This window comes from Leucoraja erinacea, chromosome 21, assembly GCF_028641065.1.
Source record: "Leucoraja erinacea ecotype New England chromosome 21, Leri_hhj_1, whole genome shotgun sequence".
NCBI classification, from domain to species: domain Eukaryota; kingdom Metazoa; phylum Chordata; class Chondrichthyes; order Rajiformes; family Rajidae; genus Leucoraja; species Leucoraja erinaceus.
In genome coordinates, this window is record NC_073397.1 from 27,741,669 (window position 1) to 27,765,595 (window position 23,927).

At 41.0% G+C, this 23,927-nt stretch overlaps 1 protein-coding gene across 3 annotated transcripts in view; it reads left to right on the forward strand.

Moving 5' to 3' along the window:
* The window catches only part of nfatc2a (nuclear factor of activated T cells 2a), a 115,000-nt gene that overhangs the window by 73,789 nt on the left and 17,284 nt on the right, over positions 1-23,927 (forward strand). For 2 of the 3 annotated variants that reach the window (XM_055652464.1, XM_055652462.1), the window contains exon 10: positions 15,389-15,432. The exons of the other annotated variant lie outside the window; for it this stretch is intronic. In XM_055652464.1, the coding sequence (XP_055508439.1) occupies positions 15,389-15,432 (44 nt within the window). The remainder of the gene's footprint in view (positions 1-15,388; positions 15,433-23,927) is intronic. 3 annotated transcript variants of the gene reach the window in all.

A 23,927-nucleotide genomic window follows, 5' to 3' on the forward strand; every position in this document is an offset into this window, starting at 1 on the left:
GTCTATTGGAAAGTTTTAAAAAACAAAAAAAAATCCATATACTATATTTGTAACCTCTCCGGAATAAGTAGTTGGAATTTAAAACTCAACAGCTCAGCTTACATTTGCAAAACAAATCCAAAATCAATGATCTTGGATCCATCTATTCCCTCAATGCCCCTAAATGTCTTACATATAAATGATTGTCCGTTTAAAGCCTATTTTTCCTTCCATTGCATTCATGTAGCTGTCAGGCAAGGAAGGCTAGGATTTGGCATAGTTATGAAACCCCAGATGATCGAACAGTTTCAGACACAGCACAGCGTAAAATCTGATTTACCTAATTCTGCCAAGCGTTAGTGTAAAACTGGCTTGGAATTCCAGGCAGATGAGTCTTTCATTGGGGTTGGTGTGGACAGCTGAAGTCAGAGACCTTTACCCTCAACAAGCGTGCCTACCAGAGAGCAGTTTCATTCTCAGACTCCTGGAAGCCATACAGCAGCCACGTTTCCTAAATGCTATGCTTTTCTGATAATTAGGATAAAACTCAAGCAGGGAATCACTCGATGATCCAGGTTAGTAACTGGCAATAAAACACATACTGGATTCAATTTGCTTCTGAATGGATTCATCCCAAGTACTCTTGGCTGAACTCCCGGACTCTTAGGAATTGTCAACCTGTTCAGCCCCATTCCTTCATTTAGGAGATTCTTCATGTAGCTAGTAATTAGGTCAAAAACGTAGCTGTAGTGAAGCACTTGTACTTTATATTCATTCCTCTTTTATATTAGTTTTGCTCATTCCAGTGTAAATAGTTCGATATGTGCCCTTGATCCTCTGATGCTGTTAAAGTATTGGTTGAATTTGCACAACAGGAAGTTCTATGTGCACAAAATGTGTCTACTTGTAGTCAATGCGAAGTTACCAGGGACTTTTTTATGCTTTTACAATTTTTAAAGTGAATTATAGCACATCCCTTATCTGCTAAAGATGTTGAACCCTAATGGACACAGCTTCCCCAAGCTCCAGATACCACTGACATGATGATGGAAAAATCAAACCACTGGAGAAACTCAACAGTTCAGGCAGCACCTGAGGAGGCAAAAGGATAGTCACCATTTCAGGCCAAAGAAACTGTGACATAATATCAGAGTCCTAAAGCAGGGTCACAACCCACCCACCATCCCTTTGCATCTACAGATGTTGCCTGACCCACTGAATTGTTCCAGCAATTCATTTTTGTTCCAGATCCCAGCATCTCTGCAGCCTCTTGTGGCTCCACTGAAATGATGACCATTGCTGATTCATTGTCTAGAGGTGATTCCTGATTCTCATTTAAAAGCTTGCACAGACGATGCGGCTTTGCGCTATAGCAAACCATGATGTGGACAATTCGAAGAACAAACCCTCCTCACTTGTTATGCCACCTGCACAGCAGACATTTAATATCATTAGTTTAGTTTGGGTTTAGTTTATCATTCTCACAAATACAGAGATACAGTGGAATTTTTTTTATTGCATGCTATCCAGTCAGCATAAAATAAACTGCACGTGATTACAATCAACCACTCCACAGTGTACAGATACAGTGTATATGGAACAATGTTTAGTGCAAGATAAAGCTGTAACATTATAATTGTGGAGCTCATATGTTATGTAGTCTATCATAATACAAACCTGATGTGAATAGTGATCCTGTTACTTATGTGGCACAGTCACATCGCAGTGCAGCTTTCTGTTGCTACAAAGAACCCATTATTATAAGCCACACTTTACTCATGGTTGTAGCTCCATTAGAGTATTGAACAAATTAAACCTCAATTTTAAAAAAAAATTTGAGGATCGAGTATCATTTAACAAGAGTTTCCAATGTTGAAATTAGACAGTATCGTCAACTGGGAGGTGAATGTTGATACTCATGGCTGGTAGCTTAGCTAGTGATCAAATATAATTTGGAAGCATTATTGTTACAACTTTCTTACTTATTATAACTTTAATTTAATATAATGGGATTTGTAAATGTGTACATATTCCTACATCAGTAGATGGGGAGTGATCATGCCACACATAGCCTTGCTTTTAATGGAACTTGCTTTAATGGCATTTAGATCTTAATAATAAAGACCCATAGTCATGAGTATCGTGGGATCACATTGTGAGTTCTTTTTTTTTTCTTATTTGGTGCTTTTGATGGACGGCAATCTGGAGGAAAGCTTCCTTGGCATTGAAAGCTCCTTGGCAATTACCCTCGAAGGGAATTAGATGAGGAAAAATAAATCCACCTTCTCTTCGACTTGCAAGCAATCAGCTAACTCCTCGCTCTATTAATTCTTACCTTTTAATTGGGAAACCCAGCTGTTTATTCAAAACCCACAGTAGAGGGAAATAAAGTGCATGCAAATATAGGGGAACAGAAGGAAAACGTTCATCAGGAAGAAGGCTGAGCAAGCAAAATTCCACTTTTATTGATGTCTGCATTAATATCCAAGATATGTTTGACGTATAATGTTTATATCCTATTGATATTTTCATACAGTGGCAGTCAGCTGGTCTAGTTGCTTTGCTACCACCAAGGCGTAATAGAAGATAGGCACAAAATGCTGGAGTAACTCAGTGGGACAGACACTGTCTCTGGAGGGAAGGAATGGATGACGTTTCAGGTCAAGACCCTTCTTCGGAAGAAACACATTCCTTCTCTCCATTAATGCTGCCTGTCCTGCTGAATTACTCCAGTATTTTGTGTCTTTCATCGGCATAAACAAGCATCTGCAGTTCCTTCCTACACAGGGCATAATCGAGACTGGCTGGCAGTGACCACTTGTCATTGATGAAATAACTCGTATGTAACCCATATGTACTGGGGCAATGTACAATGAAAACCAAATTTGCCAACCCAGTGTCTTCGAGCAGGCCATTCATATACTGCAACATTCCTCCTCAACCACACTCTGCACAGTAGGTGTCAAGAGTTCTAGTGTTTTGTTGAATACCATCTCCAACTTCATTGGTATCCGAGGAGTAGATGCTGGAGGAGGGTGAAGGGGAAGAGGTTCAGGAGAAGGAAGGAGCAAAAGAAGGTACTATAGACCGTACTTTTCTTTATGCGCTGTCCTTGAGGAACTCATGCAAGAACTTACCCAAATGCAAATCTTGCAACCACAATCTAAATTCCCTGTTGACCAGATGTTAGACAGCCACTGGCCTTCACTGCCTCCACTTGGCCAAAGCACAAAAATGAAAGCCGACAAAATAAACCTTGCAGACTAAATTTGTAATTTACGTTATGCTATGTCCCATGCAAGACAACTATTCACGTGTTTTGGATTCACTTAATCTCTGTCTTCTGTGTGCTCCAGCCAATGCAATACTAACTCAGTGGCTGCTGGAGGGCCAATGATTTTCAGTGGAGTAAGTTGTAGATCCCTTTGGAGCAGCTCTGGAGCTAGAAGCCAGAGCATCCTGACATGGGTGACAATAGTCTAGGGCGTTGTGATGGGTACGAGAGCAAATCCTGCCATCCCAACAGTGAGGACAAAGGGGCAGCAATCCACAAATACCTTCCTATTCCATCTGGGCAACAGCCTGAGTTTGTATGGAAAATAGACATACAATTCTGGAGTAACTCAGCAAGCCAGGCAGCATCTCTGGAGAAAATGGGTAGGTTACTTTTGGAGTCGGGATCCTTTTTTAGACTTGAGATGATCCAGGTTAAGATCTGTAGGAAACAGGCAGAAAAGTGGAGCTGAAGCCAAGACCAGATTAGCCACATATTCATTGAGCAGCACAGAAGGCGTGAGGGAGCCACATGGTGGATTCTTGATATTGTTTCTTTATTTCATACGTCTTTATTTTAATGGAGAAAACTGACACACTTTTGGAGTCGGTACAATTAAAACTTTCTGCCAAGAGTGAACATCAGCACAGTATTTGAAATTAATTTGATTAATTTATCCGAGATTAATCTAAATCTAGCACATCTTAAAAAAATGTGTCTGGGGAATCTGAATCTAGCACCTTGTAGATTTTGCCTTTAGTATTCCAAAAAGTATTCCAAAACATACACAAATAAGATCAATTATCAGGTCTATTGAACCTGGCTCCCTAATGGAATCTGACTACAAGTTTATAGTTCAGATTGAGCTAGGAGTCAATAATGTTTTAAACCGTCAGCCTCAGATTAGTTAACATTGGGCAGCTCTTCACCACTAAATGGACTGAAGCTCAGTACTTTATTTAGAGCCTAGTTAACCCACTAGAGTCCCAACTATGCATCAAGGTGAGGAATAAGACAATATAAGTCGCCAGGCTTTGTTTGCGTTATCTGTAGCCAAGTCAGGATTGGGTGGGATTTTAATTCTAAACCCACACTGATCTCCATCCTTGAAGGCAAAATGCACACGACTTGCCTGAATTTGGCATGTGATTTTGCAAAGTAAAAAGCGCTGATCCATCTGAATGTATTGCTACAATTATCATCACAGTGAGGTAGATTGAAATTGAGATAGTGATATACTCGGGTCACAAGATCACAAGTTCCAGAAGTAGAATTAGGCCATTCGGCCCATCAAGTCTAATCCGCCATTCAATCATGGCTGATCTCTGCCTCCTAACCCCATTTTCCTGCCTTCTCCCCCGAACCCTTGACACCCATTTTAATCAAGAATTTGTCTGTCTCTGCCTTAAAAATATCCACTGACTTGGCCTCCACAGCAATCTGTGGCAATGAGTTCCACAGATTAACTACCCTCTGACCAATGAAGTTTGTCCTCACCTTCTTTCTAAAAGAGCGCCCTTTAATTCTGATAATGAACAGATGAGTTATTTTCTGTTGCAAACCAATGGCCTTGGATCAGGATGCTACTCCTAAACCTGTGGGTTTTAAGTTCACTATCAGCAACATGAGCTCAGGCTTATGCACTGGTCCCTAGTGAGTTGAGCCAATGCCCTTTATGACTAGGTTTATCTTTGCTGGATTCTACCTCTAAAAGTTCACTCATTACCTGGGAAAGTAAACATTGATAAATGACATTTGTACATGGCTCCAGTTAAGTGACTGCAGCAGTTTCAATATAGTTGCAATATTTCTGAAGTTCATTAATTGAAGTGATTTGATCTTAATTACTTTTAATGATGCAGAATATGATGTTACAGTGCTTTGCTGAAACTAATGTGCCACGGACTGAGGATTCGAAAACATAATTTGAGACAGACACAAAAAGCTGGAGTAACCCTGCGGGACTGGCAGCATGTCTGGAGAGAAGGAATGGGTGACGTTTTGGGTCGAGACCCTTCTGAGAAAAAGAGTGTAGCTTTGACCCAAGAGTGATAGGCGGGTGGAGGGGATGGTGGCGTTACTGACACAAATGTAAAATCCAGTCTTTAGTCTAAAGTTTAGTCATAAAATGCAGTCTTTGGTCTAAAGATTAGCATCTGGATCTTATTTAAATGTAGCGCAAAGAGGGTGTCAAGCAGCTGCCTTCTTGCATGCGAGTAGCAGGGAGAGGACTGTTGGAGGAGGGAAAGGGAAAGCTCAGGATACATCCCGAAGTAGAGGTGAATGAGCCAAAATCATATGAGCTCAGCTGAGTCCATGTGGCATTGTTTACGCAATCTTCAACCTTTGCTAAACTTCATCATAGCAACACTCAATGATGTGTATGTCACTTTCAGGCTGATAACTTATAATGGCATGGGATTGTCTTCAAAAGTCCCTACCAAATGTAACACACATAAGCAGACATGTTATTAAGGAAATCCCTCCTCTATCCTTCCTCTGCCTCTTTACACCCTATATACATACACACACGTTCACGTACACACATATGTACACACACACACACACACACATGTACACAGGCATATATACACACACACATACACACACGTATATATACACATGTGTACACATATGTGTGTACAGACACATGCACATACGCAAGCACGCAGACACACACGTACATGCAGACCGGTTCCACATCAGGTTGGGGTTTACAGGACATGGCTGACACACCTGCAAATCCTCTTCCATTCTCCCTCAATTGCTTGTTTCTCTCTGCCAATCCATCCAACGTGTATCCTTTCTAATCCTACCAATTGCAACCTCAAAGGATACATAGAAAAAAACATTGGAAGGCAAATTGTAACATTCCTGCCACTTATTATTATACAAGCAGATGTTTACTATTGTGCAGGGTATGTAATTTAGAAGGTACACAAATTTAGAAAGTCATCGGAAACCAGAGATCTCAGAGAAAACCTACACAGGTCACGGAGAGAACGTACAAACTCCATAAAGACAGTACCCATAGTCAGGATCGAACCTGGGTCTCTGGTGCTGTAAGGCAGCAACTCTACCACTGTGCCCTACTCTGAATAAAGATCTGCCATGCTCAGGGAATTATAGCTAGGAGTGTCCGTGCCAATTTCCCAGAGGAGCTGAATCAAAATGGAAATGATTGCTATTGCAATCTAACATATACAAAACAACATTTATACCCATAATGATCAGTTGTGACCAATTTCTAGCAGTTTACACACTTTCCTTACTTTTAGCAATAATAGAATTTTGATCTGCCTCTGTTAATATCATATATACGTTTTCTGTTAAGTGACAAAATGTAGAATGGCATTTTCCATGTTGGTTCCCATAGATAGACACAAAGTGCTGGAGTAACTCAGCGGGTCAGGCAGCATCTCATGGAGAAAGAGGATAGGTGAAGTTTCAGGGGTGGGACCTTTCTTCAGACAGATGAATGGTTCCCATAGATAGACACAAAATGCTGGAGTAACTCAGTGGGACAGGCATTTCCCTCCAGAGATGCAGCCTGTCCTGCTGAGTTACTCCAACATTTTGTGTCAATCTTCGATTTAAACCAGCATCTGCAGTTCGTTCCTACATGAATGGTTCTCATGGATTTGGTTTCATTTGTTCACAGGATGTGAACTTCCTCGCAAGGTGGTATTTATTGGCCACCCTTCAGTGGTCCTTCCAGGCCATTTTGAAGAACAACTGACATGCAACCTAATTTTGCTGTGGCACAGGAATCAATAGAGGCTAGAGTAGGTCAGAGCAATGAGTTTCCTGCCCAGAAGGAAATTAGTGAATCATATGTTACATGTGAATCAAATGACAAATTGATCACCATTATTGATATCTATTTCAAATTTTCTTCATGTTGAATTAAAATCCATAATTTGGGATTTGAACATTCTAGATACAAGGTATAAAGGGATATGGGCCAAATGCAGGTAAATGTGGCTAGCTTAGATGGGCATCTTGATCGGTATGGACCAATATGGGCTGAAGGGCCTGTTTCCATGTTGTATGGCTCCATGGCTCTACCCAGGCTTCTGTTTAATATTTTACTACCATGCCGCTCTACACTGATGCAGTTGTTCAGAGGCTTATTTCTTTTGTGGTTCATTAATGCTGAGAAATTATAATAATAATCTGAAGATTAACTTTAAGCCTTCTGACTGATGCACCTAATGTAAATAGGTTTTTATAGGGTCAAAAAATTAACACTGCTGCTATTTTATCTCTTAAGCCATTTGCTACTTTTGCATTTAGCATTGAAGCAATGGAGTGTTTCAGTTTACAAAGTGATCATAATGTCCTTTTCATTTTATATTTTTTCATTTCATTTCCATAAGTCCTATGCTTATTTTAATGGAATGCAAATCATTTGGCAACAGCTTCAACATTGCCTTGTGTTTTTGATGTGGCAGCAGCAGAAATAATTCATTTGAGGTAGTCTTCATCTCTTGCCTTTTCAAATCATTAGTGTGAGGCCAAACTAGAAAATTAATTTTTCTTTTTTTCTTTACCAATGATTTATGAGATATTTTAATGGAGAATTGGGAATTTGCTATGAATAGTGCCAGTGTTTGGATTAACTTAGTTCTAATTCATTGTAAATGCTACTGGGACTGGACGAAGTAGAAGTAATGGGGAGAATCATAGAGTCATAGAGTCGTACAGCATGGAAACAGGCCCTTCGGCCCAATGCTTCGATACCAGCAAAGTAGCCCCATCTAAGCTAGTCCCATTTGCGATGTTATCTTCAGCGGCCAAATCACTGCAAACTGTTTAGGAAGGAACTGCAGATGCTAGTTTAAACCGAAGATGGACACAAAATGCTGGAGTAACTCAGCGAGCCAGGCAGCATCTCTGGAGTGAAGGAATGGGTGATGTTTCGGGTCGAGACCCTTCTCCAGCCTGAAGAGGGGCCTCGACTCGAAACATCACCCATTCCATCTCTCCAGAGATGGTGCCTGTCCCACTGAGTTACTCCAGAATTTTGTGTCTAACTGCAAAATGTTTTTTTGAAAAGGAATATTGAATACGCTCCATATCCAGAGCCCTCTGAGTTCATGCCACGAAGATAGGATAGCTTGCTAAAATGAGCAATGTTGCCTAATCTGATCTCATCTGGGATTTTTCAAAGGGTTGTTGAAACTTTCTTATGCATATTTTGAGCATAATTATTGCTCACAGATTGATACTAAAAGTGACATTTTCTTCTCTTATTGGACTGATGATCAAAGTGATATTGTACCTGGGCTCTGTTCAAAGAACTTTCTACAGCTCATTATTATTCTAGTAAAGCTTTCGTGGTAAAGCTGGCTATGTAAGTCCTGGAGTTTTACAATCTGATAGACCTCGGTGGTAATGGTAGTATTAATGGTAAAATCTTGCTGTTTTATTATAATAGCACATGCATTTAAACCTGCAGTGTACCATTTTGTGGACTTTGTTTGGCTAGATTTCAAAATGGAAATCTAACCTGTGTGTACATATTTAAATATATATTCAATAAATATAGAAAATATGCATTCAGTATATTCAATTAAAAATCACTGTTCTCAAATCCTCCATGACTCATTTGCAAGTGTTCTGAGTAATGTGTCATCTGGCATAAAAGAGCAGGGTGGTTCCTATTTAATTTTAGGTTTTAACTGAGTTCCTCGGCTTGAAAATGGTGCGTTTGGGAGAATGAAGGAGGGAGGAAACAGGAATCACAGCGCTCATTGGATCAAAGAGAAGGGAAATCATATAGGATTTGCTACTCCTATTTTCTAATCCATGGCTGTAAATGTTTCGTGTATGAAGACATCCAGATCCTCTATGCAGTGGCATTCTGTGATCTCTCTCCATTTAAACAATATTTAGTTATTCTTCCGACCAAAGGAGATGACCTTACAAATCCCCACATTATAACTCATCCACTAAATTTGCACCCACCCTTGAGATCTACTCAAAATCCTTTTCCAGCCACTTTCTGTCCTCCTCACAATTCAGTCTCTCATCCAACTTCGGATAGTCAGCAAATCTGGCTTTGGTTCCCATGTCTAAGTCATGAATATAAACTGTAAAGAGTTGAGGCTTCAGCACTGATCCCTATGGCCCCTCACTGGTTATGCAATGGCTGTTTTATCTTATAGTTCAGTTTAGAAATACAGTGTGGATACAGGCCCTTCAGCCCACTGAGTCCGCGGGGACCAACGGTCCCTCACACACTAATTCTATCCTACACACCAGGTCCAATTTTACAGAAGCCAATTAACCTACAAACCCGCATGTCTTTGGGATATGGAAGCCAACCGGAGCATCCAGAGGAAATCCACGTGGTCACAGAGAGAATGTATAAACTCCACACAGACAGCACCCGAGGTCCAGATCAAACCCTAATCTCTGGCGCTGTCAGGTAGCAATTTTACCGCTGCACCACTGTGCCTTCTGGTTCTCTATTTCCTGTTAGTTGGCCAGTCATCAATCCATGGTAATACATAGTCCCTCAAAGCAACCTTGTGCAATCACCTTCAATGTGACATCTTATTGATTGCCATTTGGAAATTCTAATGCATGGCTTCCACGATATCCTCATGTATTACACTCTGCAAAAACTCCAATAAGTTTGTAATTATTTCACTTTCATAAAACCATCTCGAATGTGATTGCTACTTACTTACTCAAAACTGGATTTTAGCACATTTCCCAATGAGGGATGCTACGATGACACTCCTGTGATTTCCTGCTTCCTGTCTTCCTTCTTGAATAGGAATGTTACATATGCAGGTTTCCAATTTATTGGCACCTTTCCAGAGTTAAGGTCATTTTGGAAATTTATGCTGAAACGCATCCTTTACCTCCGCACCTTCTTATTTTAATTTGTTATCATTTGGACCATCAGGTCAAGGACATCATGCATATTAGTTTACCTGGACCAAAAAAATAGACTGCTGCAGGAACTCTGGATCATGCAGTGTATGTGGTGTGGGTGGGTGAATAGTTGCAGATATTTAAAAGTGGCAATACAGGTAGATGTGATGGTCAAAAAGGCTTTTGGCACATTGGCCTTGATCAGTCAGTGTATTGAGGTAATGTTTTGAGGTCATGTTGCAGTTATATAAGATGTTGGTGAGGCCGCATTTAGAGTATTGGGTTCAGTTTTGGGCACCATGTTATATGGAAGAATGCGGGAAAGGGTGCAAAGAAGGTTTACGAGGACGTGGCCTGGACTTGAGAGCTGAGTTGCCTAGACTTGAGAGCTATAGGGAAAGGTTGAGCAAGCTGGTACTATTCGTTGGAGCGCAGGGGATGAGGGATGATCTTATTGACGTGTACAAAAATCATCAGAGGAATAGATTGGGTAAATGCACAGAGTCTCTTGCCCAGAGTAGGAGAATCGAGAACCAGGGGACCTAGGCTGAGCGGGGAAATATTTAATAGGAATCTAAGGAGTAATTTTTTTACACAAAGGATGTTGGGTGTATGAAACGAGCTGCCAGAGCAGGTAGTTGAGGCAGGTAGTTGAGGCAGGTAGTATTACGACATTTAAGAAACATTTTGAATATGGGCAGGATGGGTTTAGAGGGAGGGATATGGGCCAAACACAGGCAGGTGGGATGAGTGTAGATGGGGCATGTTGGTCGGCATGGGAAAGTTGAGCTGAAGGGTTTGTTTCTACACCCTATAACTCAATGACTAAATGCACAGATGATGTTTCAAGTCAGAACCGATCTTCAGAGATAATCTGAGCAAATCATTTCAACCCCAGAAGCTCCGGTTCCTGATGGGAACTCCATTCATTGTGTTCCACTAAGGAAAATCCATTTTCAATAAGAATCTCTGGGAGTGTCTACAAAACCATAGCTAACATCGCAACCATATGTCGAGGTGTAATGCTTCGTTACTTTAAGCCATGTTATGGCACCTGCCATTTTCCCTGTTCCTATTTTGCTATAAAAATGCTTCTATCCACACTCCCAATGTTACGTTTTTTCTGAAAATCTTTTAATATAATTGGATGTATGTCACCAGATTCACATCAGTTGCTTTTCCAAGTTATATATTTGCAATGAAATGTTCACATTAGCTCCTTAGCTCCTATTATGAAGTCTACCTCTTTCCTGCTGATTTGTTTAAAATTGTAAAGGTTTTGTAAACCAATTTTTTCCCTCTTTTTAATTTCCTTTTATATTTGCATTTTATTCCCTCTTTTCTCATTTCTTTTCATGAAATGGCATTCACCTCTGGGCAAAAATCTGTATCCTGTTCATCTGGACATTATTATTCTTTTTTATTTTGCACTGTTATGGTACTAAAGTAACAAGATGTCTTTAAATCTATTCCACGTAATTCAAAATGCCACACTTTCTGTGGGAAAACAAGTCAGAGTGAGATCCTAAAAGGCAGCAATGTTTAAAGAACAATTTCTGTCAGGTACTGGACCTTCAAGTCTTGAAATATAAATAATTGGTTCACATTATGAGTGTTAGGTCAGAGGTTATATAGATAGAGTGGATGTGGAGGGGATGTTTATTGTAGTGTAAGAGTCTTGGACCAGAGGTCATAGCCTCAGAATTAAAGGACGTTCTTTTAAGAAGGAGATGAGGAGGAATTTCTTCAGTCGGAGGGTGGTGAATCCGTGGAATTCATTGCCACTGAAGGCTGTGAAGGCCAAGTCAATGGAAATATTTAAGGCAGAGATAGATAGATAGATTCTTGATTAGTACTGGTGTCAGGGGTTATGCGGAGAAGGTGCGAGAATGGGGTTAGGAGGGAGAGATAGATCAGCTGTGATTGAATGGCAGTGTAGACTTGATGGGCTGAATGGCCTAATTCTCTCCTTTTTTTTAATCAACTTATGAACAGTCTAGGAGCAGAGTTAAACCGTTTTGGAGTTATTTTACTGATAGGATGGAAACATGTGGAATACAACTGGGTTAATAAAGCATCCCCTTTTTGAGAGGCCAGTTTTAACAGGCACTTTAGGGTCTAATTGCTGACTACCATTATTTGAATTTTCCTTGGATGCAAAAGTAAAAGATTTGGCATTTGACCACAGACCAGAAGCATTTCATGTGCAGTTGCTTCTGACTAAATACCAGGCAGCCTTTTTAATAAGTGCTAGCAGTCAGTTTAAATGGCACTTATCCTCATAAGAACCCTTGAATACTTATTTCTATCTCTTGGTTCAGTTTCCTTACAAATTAACGCCTTGTACTAAACTCAGATCGAGGCGATGTTTCTGCTGAAGGTACCATCACGTCAAGTTCATAAATTCTATGAGCAGAATTAGGCCATTCGGCCCATCAGGTCTACTCTGCCATTCAATCACGGCTGATCTATCTTTCCATCTCAACCCCATTCTCCTGCCTTATTCCCATAACACCTGACACCCATACTAATCAAGAACTCCAGACTCTTGCATAAATTGTCAAAAAACATATCTTTATATGGTGTCCACACATTTAGCTTTCCTTTCCAAATAATCAGATATGTTTAATTTTCCAAATCACTTTTTTTTTGTTTAATTTTATTTTGAATCTGAAAAAATAACCAAAATATTGAATGATTTCATAATGAAATGAGACTGAGGCCTAGAAGTCGCAGCACAGTGCCACAGCGGTAGAGTTACTGCCTTACAGCACCAGAAACCCAGGTTCGATCCCCACTACAGGTGCTGTCTGTATGGAGTTTGTACGTTCTCCCCGTGACCGCGTGGGTTTTCTGCGGGTGCTCTGGTTTCCAACATTCCAAGGACATACAGGTTAATTGGCTTTGGTAAGTTGTAAAAAAAAAATTGTCCCTATTGTGTAGGATAGTGTTAGGGTACGGGGTGATCGCTGGTTGTCGCGGACTCGGTGGGCCGAAGGGCCTCTTTCCACGCTGCATCTCTATCGTTTACAGTCTAAAGTCCAAAGTTGCAAAGACCATACTGAAGTATATACAGTGGTGCATAGTAGCCCCCTCAATATTTTCTTGGAGAGTTCTACACAGCATTAGGTTGCAGAATAGGGCTCGCATAATTTGTGAATGCAAAGGTCCTTCCACAGTATGGTCCACTGTTGCAAAGTTAAACAGTTAAGTCTTGAACTGGGAGGATTGAGGTTTCGGGCAGGGAATCAGAATCTCAAGGTCCAAGTCATTGGGAGTGAGCAGCTATAAAACAGGCTGCTGGGGGTTGGAAAGTGTTGGTTTGGTAATTGTGGGTATTGACAATAATCAGAGTAATGAAGGGGATCCATCAATCACATCAATGGGAGAAGGTTGGCCTTAATAGGGGGAAGTAGGAAGCAACCTTCTGATGTGGCTAGTGAATCACACAGCAATGGCTATATTTTGTGTTGGAGATTTTTTGGGCAGTGTAGACCATCTGGACAGAGATTGGGAAGTTGTCAAGATCTGGGCCAGAAATTGGAGTTACTGTAAGTTGTTGAGAATATGGTAATGTCCATGGGTCAGGCTAGATGTAATGGGCATCAGGCAGGAGAGACAAGATGTAATAAAAATGAACTGCAGATACTGGTTTATACCAAAGATAGACACAGAATGATGCAATAAATCAGTGAAATGTCTGGAGAAAATGGATAGGTGACAGCTTGTGGTAGGGGCTCCAGTGGCAAGGGTCGGCCTTATGATCAGAGGGGGTATTGTTTGATCTACTGATGGGTGGTGATGTGGGTATGATTGCTGAAGAGGATCAGTGCGGAGTAGATGGTGTGCTCAGTGGCAAGGCCATTGGCTAGTGGAGAGGAGGGGACAATGAGTTTGCAAAGTCCATGGGATTCCCAGAAGCAGAACTCTCAGGCAAGCAACAAAAGTCAACTTCACAAGTGTAATGAATACCTTCTTCTGAATGAGTAGCCCACACCATCTGCAAAACCACACATATTGAATGAGAATCACGGGAATAGTTTAAAGATGCGCTTTCACAATGTTGATATTACTGTGCATGTTTGACCATGGAACTTGCTGTAGGGCCACCCATATAAGTGGTATGCTACGTGTTAAAAATTCAAGCCCTACCAATCGTGGAAATGGATTTGAGTACCTCTGAAAACTACTGCAAGTATGTTGGCCAACAACATTGGAAGGTTGGAATGCAATGGAGAGAAATTTTGCTTTGAAGGTAGATATGGCTTTGAAAATTTACCAGAATTATACTAGAGGTAAATGGTGAAGTAAACTGGAAAAATAATAAGCAAGATCCAAAAGTTGTTTGTTTTAGTACAGAAATCCAAAATAAGAAGACTCAATCTAGAAATGAGGCCTGACCCAATAGGAGTGAAATCCACAAGCATTTAGAGGCCAGTAGGAATCTGGTGCTCTTTCTCATGGATCCAGAATTAGTTGAAATTAAAAAAATCTATTAGATTTGTAGTGGATAGGAATATCAAGATATATGATGCAAGTTGAGACAAGTGGATTTGACGTGCAGAACACCCATGGTCAAAGAATATAACAATTGTGAGATGATGCAAGGGTCTCTCTTGTACTCATGGACAAGACTTTATGCTTAGTTTAGTTTAGTTTAGCGATACAGCATAGAAACAGGCCCTTCAGCCCACCAGGTCAATGCTGCCCATCGATCACCCATTAAGATGCTGCTATTGTGAGCATAAGCTGGCGGTATCACTTGCTGTTGGCTTTTGTATTCTGTCATATTTATTTTGTTGAATTTGCCTTTCCACACCTCAAACCAATCACATAACGAGTTAACTTTGCAAACACTGCAATATAATATCTGTAAGAATAAATTTAATTCAGCTGTTCATCTAACTGAATCTTTTAAACCAGTTAAGTCGAGTCTATATATTGTAGATCAATCGAGGCCAAATCACACCTCTAATTAATGTATTTGTAGTGTATTTCACACAGGTTGCAGTATGTACATTACTGGCCTAATTCATATTATCTAAAGAAGGTCTACTTTTATTGACCTAGGCGGGCTAGAGGGGGGAAATGATCCCATTTTAGGTATTCCAGCCTTGTCATAATGGATGAATTGTTGTGGGGATAATTGGTAAAGAAAGTTATTACAGTTTTATAGAAGTCAACCACATTTTGATGTGAGGGCCAACTAAATTAAGTTGCACCAGTGAAACTGAGTTTTTTTTACAGAAACTTCATGGGACTTCTTCAAAAGGCTGGAGCACTTTAATCAGGTATGTAGCGAAGATTTGATTGCTGACAAAGAAATGGGATAAAATTTTATTAATGTATCGTAGATTGTTTTTTTTTTGAGCATTCACTGGAGATATGGTTACATTCAGGGGACATGATATGTGAGAGAATCTGGTCTGGTCGCAGAAATAGCTTACTTAAGTGAAAGAAAAGAAACGGCAGCTTTAAGTCAGGGAGTCCCTGTCTGTAACACCCAGACAGAGGTAAGCCGGGGCTGTGAAAAAACAAAAATTCAATTTTCAAGTCTGCAAAATACAGTGAACTCTTTTATAACTGGACATATCAAATTTGTTATGATAGCAAAGCCAGCTCTATGGCAACTGTTGTAATGTAGTGGAGCTGACTGCCCAGGAAGGATGGGGAAAGCCGTTTTGTTTGTTGTTTCTGGCAGGGCTTGCTGGCTTAACTCACTCTTATTCTGTAGGGGGACCTTTGAGAGCATTCTTTTCCATACCAGAAGCCCTGCCAATCTGGCAGGGCTCATCGCTGCTCCCACACCTCCTCACAACACCCTCCCCATCCTATTTTCAGCTGTTTGCCACCAAAATGTCCGATCTCCCCAAACGCAGTGGCTGAAGTTAATGGAAAAAATTAAGTGCGCATGGCACGTCGCAGAAATTTGTTGCATTGCTTAACAAGGCTTCCCCTCTATAAACAGCTCTTGTAAACCGCTGTGCACAGCTATCTGCCGTACTTCTTATTCACTGCAGCAGTGCCAAGCGTGAAACCTTTTGATCATTTTCTCCAACTAAAGTGAAAATAATGAGGATTTGGTTTACAGGTAGATTTTGACACTCAGCAATTTTGTGTTTAATTCCGTAATGAAAGCCACATTGGGATTTCTGTTCAGTGAGTGCTGATGCCTGTAATAAACTTGCCAGTTAGACGAGGGTTCTGATGAGATGACTGGAAAATACAAAATAGCAACTGTAGGGATAGTGTTTTTATCCAGTTCACAATCTGTCAAAAGCATTGTGCTCTGTGAATGATATGTTAATGTTTTCACTGGGCCTGCCCATATTCTACATGTCCTGCATAGTTGCTGCTATGAGTCACTGACAACTCAATGGATTTTCTGTGTCCAAAATATAATGAGTTTATCTAAGTTCCTGTTTATTCAGTGATTGGTGTTATTTGATACTGGGATGTGTAATGCCAAATTCTTCCAAAGATATCAAAATTTGACATTGATGGATGTTCTTAAATGATGATAGGAAGATCTGGCTGGGCATCTGCATTATAAACCAAACCACTGATTTTATTCGGAGTCTTTCAAAAGAAGGAGAACAAAGTTCTTATCTGTGGTGCAAAAATTGTGCATCTTTTTAATCAACAAAACAACTTCCATTTTCTTTTCGGGCTGTCAGAATGGGAGTCGCAAAATTTGAATTTAGGTGAATCGCATCTTTTAGTTCAGCTAACCAGCGTAGCAAAATTGTTCATCCAATTATAACACATATCAGAAGTAAAAATGCAGAATGCAGAAATATCTAAATATGCATTGTGATCATTTGAAATCTACTTTCACAGAGAATGTCAGGTTGTGGTTTAGTGATACCAAGCTAGGCTTGGGGTGAATACTCAGCCTAGAAAATATAGTCTGAATTATCCCAATATGGAGGATAATACTAATGCCTCGTATACCTTGTTCGTAAAGTGCTCAAGAAGCCCATTAAGCTCTTTGATGCTGCAGGGCTCATTGTAATCTGTGGTTGTGTGTAGCAAGGAACTGCAGATGCCGGTTTAGACCGAACATAGACACAAAAAGCTGCTGTAATTCAGCGAGACAGGCAGCATTTCTGGAGAAAAGGAATAGGTGACGTTTTGGGTTGAGACCCTTCTTCAGACTGAGAGTCAGGGGAAAGACAAACGAGAGATATAGACGGTGATTATAGAGAGATATAGGACAAATGAATGAAAGATATGCATAAAGTAACGATGATCAAGGAAAGGTAGTAATCCTGTGCTAATCCTGGTTTTGGACATTTCACTGCTGGGAGGCATCTTGAGATTCCATAGTGAATCCACCCCCTCTCACACCCACCACCTCTGATTTACTGTTAAAGTAAATAAATAGGAAATGATGGCCAATTCACATGTGAGTTCCAAAAATGCAGTTCTTTCAGACATGTTCTCATGCCAGGATTACTTCATGTGAAGATTTATCTGAACTGTGTCGCTCAGAGTTTATTTAAATTTCTTGAAAGTGTGCACACTGCTGGCGGGGGGCTCAATACGTTTAACTGGTGGATGTGGAGGTTCTGTGCGTGTGTGTGTAAGCACTCGTGTGGAACTGTCTGCTCAATCTGGCAGTCAAAACCACAGACAGACAGGCCTGAGGTCGGCCGGTACATGGGGCTGCACTTTGAAGTAACAGTGCAATTCTGCACTTTTTCAGTTCACTTGTTAGATAAAGAGTAATGGTGAGACATTTAGCTTTTAAAATATGTGACCAACCTTTTGCTGTTTCAAATTATTTAGAATAAATCTGAGGGGGGGAGGGGTTACAAAATCCAATAAGATTTGCTTTTTGAATTGTTTAGTTCAGTTTAGTTTAGTTTAGAGTTACAGGGTGGAAACAAGCCCTTCAGCCCATCAAGTGCACAATGAACAGGAACACCAGGAACAATTTACAGAAGCAAATTAACCAACAAACCTGTACGTCTTTGGAATGTGGGAGGAAACCGAAGCAGCCGGGGAAAACCCACATGGTCATGGGGAGAGCGTGCAAACTCCATACGGACAGCACCAGTAGTCAGGATCAACCCAGGTCTCTGACGATGCAAGGCAGCTATTCTACCACTGCCTCACTGTGCAGCCCATAATTGCTTGTAATAAAATGGTAAACTTTCCTTTGGATGCATCTCTGCAAATATAGAGCAACGTGTTTTCAGGTTAACACGTGCCCCATCAAAATCCAAAGATTTATTTTGCAAGGCAAGGCAAGGCAAGATGATCAGTTGTCGTTGTATTTGCACTGTCAGCATTTCACTCTGGTATGGAAAATTCTAAACCACAGCAACTGACGCACAGTAACAAATGTTGTACCTGAAAACAAGCAGATGCCACCCACATGTTCAGCATTGCAGTGAACTTCCACAGTTGAACAGCCACAAAGCAAAGAAAATGTACAGATAGGGACCTTGAGATACAGCTACCAGTTGAAGACATGATTGTGTTACGAAGGTACAGCCATTGATACAACAAACATCATCATATTTTGGAATAGAATAGCCTTCATGGAACTTGAAGTTGAATGAGGTTGATAAAAAGGACATTTGTATAGTTTGATCAAGATGCCTGAATGAGAGGTGATGTGATTGGAATAAGTCGTCAACCAGATTCACTTGCAGCTTTACCAACACCGAACAAAATTAAGACCAAGCCAGAGAACATAGGTTTAAGGTGTGGGGGGATTTAATAGGAACCTGAGCGATAACATTTTTACGCAAGTGGTGGGTGTATGGAACGAGCTGCCAGAGGAGGTAATTGAGGCAGGTACTATTGCAACGTTTAAGAAACATTTAGGTAGGTGCATGGATTGGACAAATTTAGAGAGCTATGAGCCAAATGCATGCAGGTGGACTAGTGTGGATGAGGCATATTGGTCGGTGTGGGCAAGTTGGGTTGAAGGGCCTGTTTCCACTCTTTAATGTTCTATGACGAAGTTTTAACAAGCTATAATTGCAACCTTCATTTTCTCCTGTCTTGCAATTGATCAATGACACCGTCATTGCAGTTATCCCAATGAAATTAAGCAGGTGGGCAGGGCAGAAATAACATCTCTAATTGACAATTTTAATGGCAAGGAAAATGTTCAAAAAATGCAGAAAGAAAGAACTGCAGATGCTGGATTACACAAAAGGACAAACGTGCTGGAGTAATTCAGCAGGTCAGGCAGCATCTCTGGAGAACATGTTCAGTCTGAACAAGGTTCAGAGATGCTGCCTGACCCGCTGAGTTACATCCATTAATGAATTAGTTTTACATCCAAAAGTATTTGCATCACATTGTCCCGATCGAGCTGTAGATTTATATATATCATTGGCCAGGCGGTTCACCAATCTGCGTGGACAGACCTTGTTTGCAAAAGTAGATTTGACCTTCTGCCAATTTCAGGTTTCACACTGTTTCGCAGTTTGCTTGGGAAGCTTTTCAAAGTGAGATAACGTGAGTTCATTGTCTGCATGTTCGTGTTAGTGTAAAAGACGAGGTGGGCAGGAGTATGGAACCCCTGGATGACCAAAGACATTAAGACTGCACTGCTCCAGGGATTCACGTGATCCCAGCTGCTTGTACCTGGCCCCTGCCTTCTTTTGATTGACCAGTGTCTCAGACCTTAAGAAGAAAGGTCTCGTCTTCATCTGAAGAAGGGTCTCGGCCCAAAACGTCACCCATTCCTTCTCTCTAGGGATGCTGCTTGTTCTGCTGAGTTACTCCAGTTTTTTGTATCTATCTTCAGCATCTGCAGTTCCTTCCCCTACATGGACCACAGCAAGCTTATTGATAAGGTTCCACATAGTAGACTGGAAGACTCACTTCACTGTAGCAGTCGGACAGCACCATTACATATCCTGGATGCCACAAAGGAGACAATCAGATTCAGGATGGACGTAGACAGGTCCCAAATTCAGTCAGAAGATCATAAGATCATAAGCAATTGGAGTAGAATTCTCCATTCGGCCCATCAAGTCTACTCCGCCATTCAATCATGGCTGATCTATCTCTCCCTCCTAACCCAATTCTCCTGCCTTTTCCCCATAACCTCTGATACCTGTACTAATCAAAATCTATCTATCTCTGCCTTACAAATATCCACTGCCTTGTCCTCTACGGCCTTCTGTGGCAAAGAATTTCACATATCCTCTGAGAAAAGAAATGTGTCCACATCTCCTTCCTAAAAGAACGTCCTTTAATTCTGAGGCTATGACGTCTAGTCTTGGACTATCCGACTAGTGGAAACATCCTCTCCACATCTACTCTATCTACCCCTTTTCACTATTCTGTATCTCAATGAGGTCCCCCCTCATTCTTCTAAACTCCAGCGAGTACAGGCCCAGTGTGACAAAGGGGAACATGCATGGTAGAGAGATGTGTGACTGCACAGTGGATTTCAGCTTTGTGCTATAATTGGCATTGAAATGGGAGGAAAAAGCCACAGTTCCACTTATAATAGATATGCACCTGACATTGGGACTGTCTGGCGTGCTAACGTGGACAACCTACACTCTGTACAGTTTCATTTGGAAATGATGGCATTGATCTACTGTGGCAAACATAAGGTTAAAACCAAAAGAATTTACACAAAATTGTCCAATTTATAGGCAATCAAGCTTTAGTTGTGTGGGAAGGAACTGCAGATGCTGGCTTAAACGAAGATAGACACAAAAAGCAGGAGTAACTCAGCAGGACAGGCAGCATCTCAGGAGAGAAGGAATGGCTGAAGAAGGATCTCCATCCGAAACGTCACCCATTCCTTCTCTCCAGAGATGTTGCCTGTCCCGCTGAGTTACTCCAGCTTTTTGTGTCTATCAAAGTTTCAATTGCTTATATCACTTTATTGGTTGAAATACTTAATTAGCCTTCTGCCCCAATTGCATCAAAACACTTTCTCTTTTATAAATTCTCGTGCAACTTTAGTTTTCCCATATTTGCAACCTTCTCGAGTCTAGATGCCAGAATATTGCTTCCATGAATCAGACCCTGGCCTCCTGAGCCTCCCATTCTAATCTAATCCACATTCAGTGGCAGTCTTCACTCAGCGGGACTTCCACTCCCTGGAACCGTCCCCATAAATTCCTCCACTTCACTGCGCCTCATGATCTTTTTTTAAAATTTCTGCTGCCTTAAGACCTCGGCTATTTTGGCGTTGGCATGGTGGGATAAGTTGCAGTTAATTTCAGAAACATTTCCAGCAGTCTCCTGAAATGAAACAGAGTAAATGAATAAACAAGCGAGCGGTGCTTTGAAATTTGTTTACCGTGGCAATAGATGACTTTGAGCAGGATGCGAGTTGATTTCAAAGGACCACCGTTGCTCATTCACAGAGTCAATACAGTTAACCGGATAAATACTTTGCACACAGAGGACGTTTTGTACACAGGGGGTTTCTCCACACCTCCCAACTTGTTGTTTACAGCATCGGGCAAGATGCTACCGTGGTAGGAATGGGTGGCGGTCAGTGGTACCAGTTTCACACTGGTTATAACGGTCTGAGGTTCTTGGACTGTGTCTGCAATATTTTATTTTCCTTTGGGGTCAGGTTCATGCCAGTAGCACATTCTAGTAAATTTCCACAGCTGAGAAGGCTTTCCATAATAAATAGTTCATGAATAGACAAACGGCAGGAAATCACACAAGCAAATTTGCATCAAAGTTATGAATTGGAAGGAAGATTAAGGGAGATGATACATAGTAAAGCTTACCAGCTAATGACTTCAGTGGAAGACCATGACCCTGTTGAGGTTGGGGAATTGGGAGAAGCTCAGTTGCTTGCAGTAAACCTGCAGCAATTTGCGAGTAGGCATGAATCGTGAGGGTGGATGTAGGGATGGAGGGACTTAACAAAGGAGGAAAGCAAAGCCGAATGGCTAACATTCTTGTGGAGTTTCCTCTACCTACCCCCATATAAATAATATTAAACTCAGCGTTTTTGCATCTCTTCCTCTTAGTTGGCAAATTTACTGAGAACACGGTGCACGAAATCGATCCTGAACACACACTGCATAAATTAATTCGTTCCCTGCATAAATTAATCAGTTCCCTGCATAAATTAATCAGATTCCTGCGTACATTAATCCGATTCTTGCATACCGGTAATTAATCTATTTATGCGTAGATTAATCAGTTTCCTGCATAAATTAATGTGTCCTGTGTAAATTAATCAGTTTCCTGCCAGATTCAGAGATGTCTGCTAGAAGGCCTCAATCCAATTTTAGGCAGTGCATGATTAAATGGTGTAAGTTGGCCATCTTTTAACAATGAAATCATCCTGCTTTTACCAAATGAGGTGAGATACATCTCCTCTAATGTACTAATAACTGGCAGAAATATCTAATATATTTTTTTAAGTAACAGGTGGCAAGGTAGCACAGTGGTAGAGTTACTGTCTTACAGCGCCAGAGACCGGGGTTCGATCCTGACTACGGGAGCTGTCTGTACAGAGTTTGTACGTTCTCCGTGTGACCAGGTGGGCTTTCTCCGGGTGCTCCGGTCTCCTCCCACATTCCAAAGACGTATACGTTTGCAAGCTAATTGGCTTGGTAAAATTGTAAATTGTCCCTAGTGTGTGTAGGATAGCGTTAGTGTGCGGGGATTGGTGGTCGGCACGGGCTCGGTGGGCCGAAGGGCTTGTTTCTGCACTGTATCTCTAAATAAACTAAACTAAAGTAAGAAGCAAAAGAAACCAAGGAAAATCATGATGATTAGGACACCAGCTCTGAAGCACTAGTGGTTATTATCCACTTAGGGGTTTAAAAATTGCACTAATGTAAGTGAGCCAAAGCTGATTTAATCTTTTGTACCATCCCTCTTTCAATTTTATTAATTTCTTATAGAGCTGGGAGACTTCAAACTGAAGCAATCCTGACTTTAAGACTGGCAACATTCTTTTGCCCCACATTAACTCGGGACATATGGATTTACTCAAAGATTTGCTTATGGTGCAGGTGGGTGTGTGCCAGCGATCCCGCAGCAGATCAGCACCAGACTTAACTGCTGCCTAATTAAGTCCATAAGTTCTCAGGATTAACGTGTCAGCAATTAATCCATAATAGCAAATAACCAGGTAACACTCAACTCGAGTATTATAAGACTGTGGTTTCGCAGAAATGTTATGGCATGCTCAGTTAGCAAAACAATATGAACAAAACCAAATGGGTTGAAATGGAGTTGGGAAAATTATTGGTGCCACAGGGGTGTGTCCAGGATTGAAACTGGGAATGGTAAACAGATCCAATGATGGGGCGGTGAGCCCAGGGAAAGCTGACTGGAACCACATTGTGATGCCCGAATGCTTTCCCATGCTGAAAGCATATCGATTTCCTATGGCATTGTTTGTCAAAGGGTGTAACTGGTTGGGATTTTTTTAATTCCCACCAAACATTGTCCCAGAGGTTTGTCTCCCTGCACTTCCATATGAATTCCCTCCACCATGGAAAAGTACAGAGTATAAATGAGGTGGATGTTATAACTATCCATATTCTCTATCTCTCTGCTCAAAAATGTACCTGTTCAGAAAAGGGAAGATAGATACAAAAAGGTGGAGTAACTCAGCATGTCAGGCAGCATTTCTGGAGAACCAGGAATAGGTGATGTTTCCGGTTGAGATCTGAAGAAGGGTCTTGACCTGAAACATCACCTATTCCTTTTCTTCAGGGATGCAGCCTGACATACTGAATTACTCCAGCTTTTTTGTGTCACTCTTTGGTTTAATGCAGCAGCTGCAGGTCCTTCCTACCTATGTTCAGAAAACGGT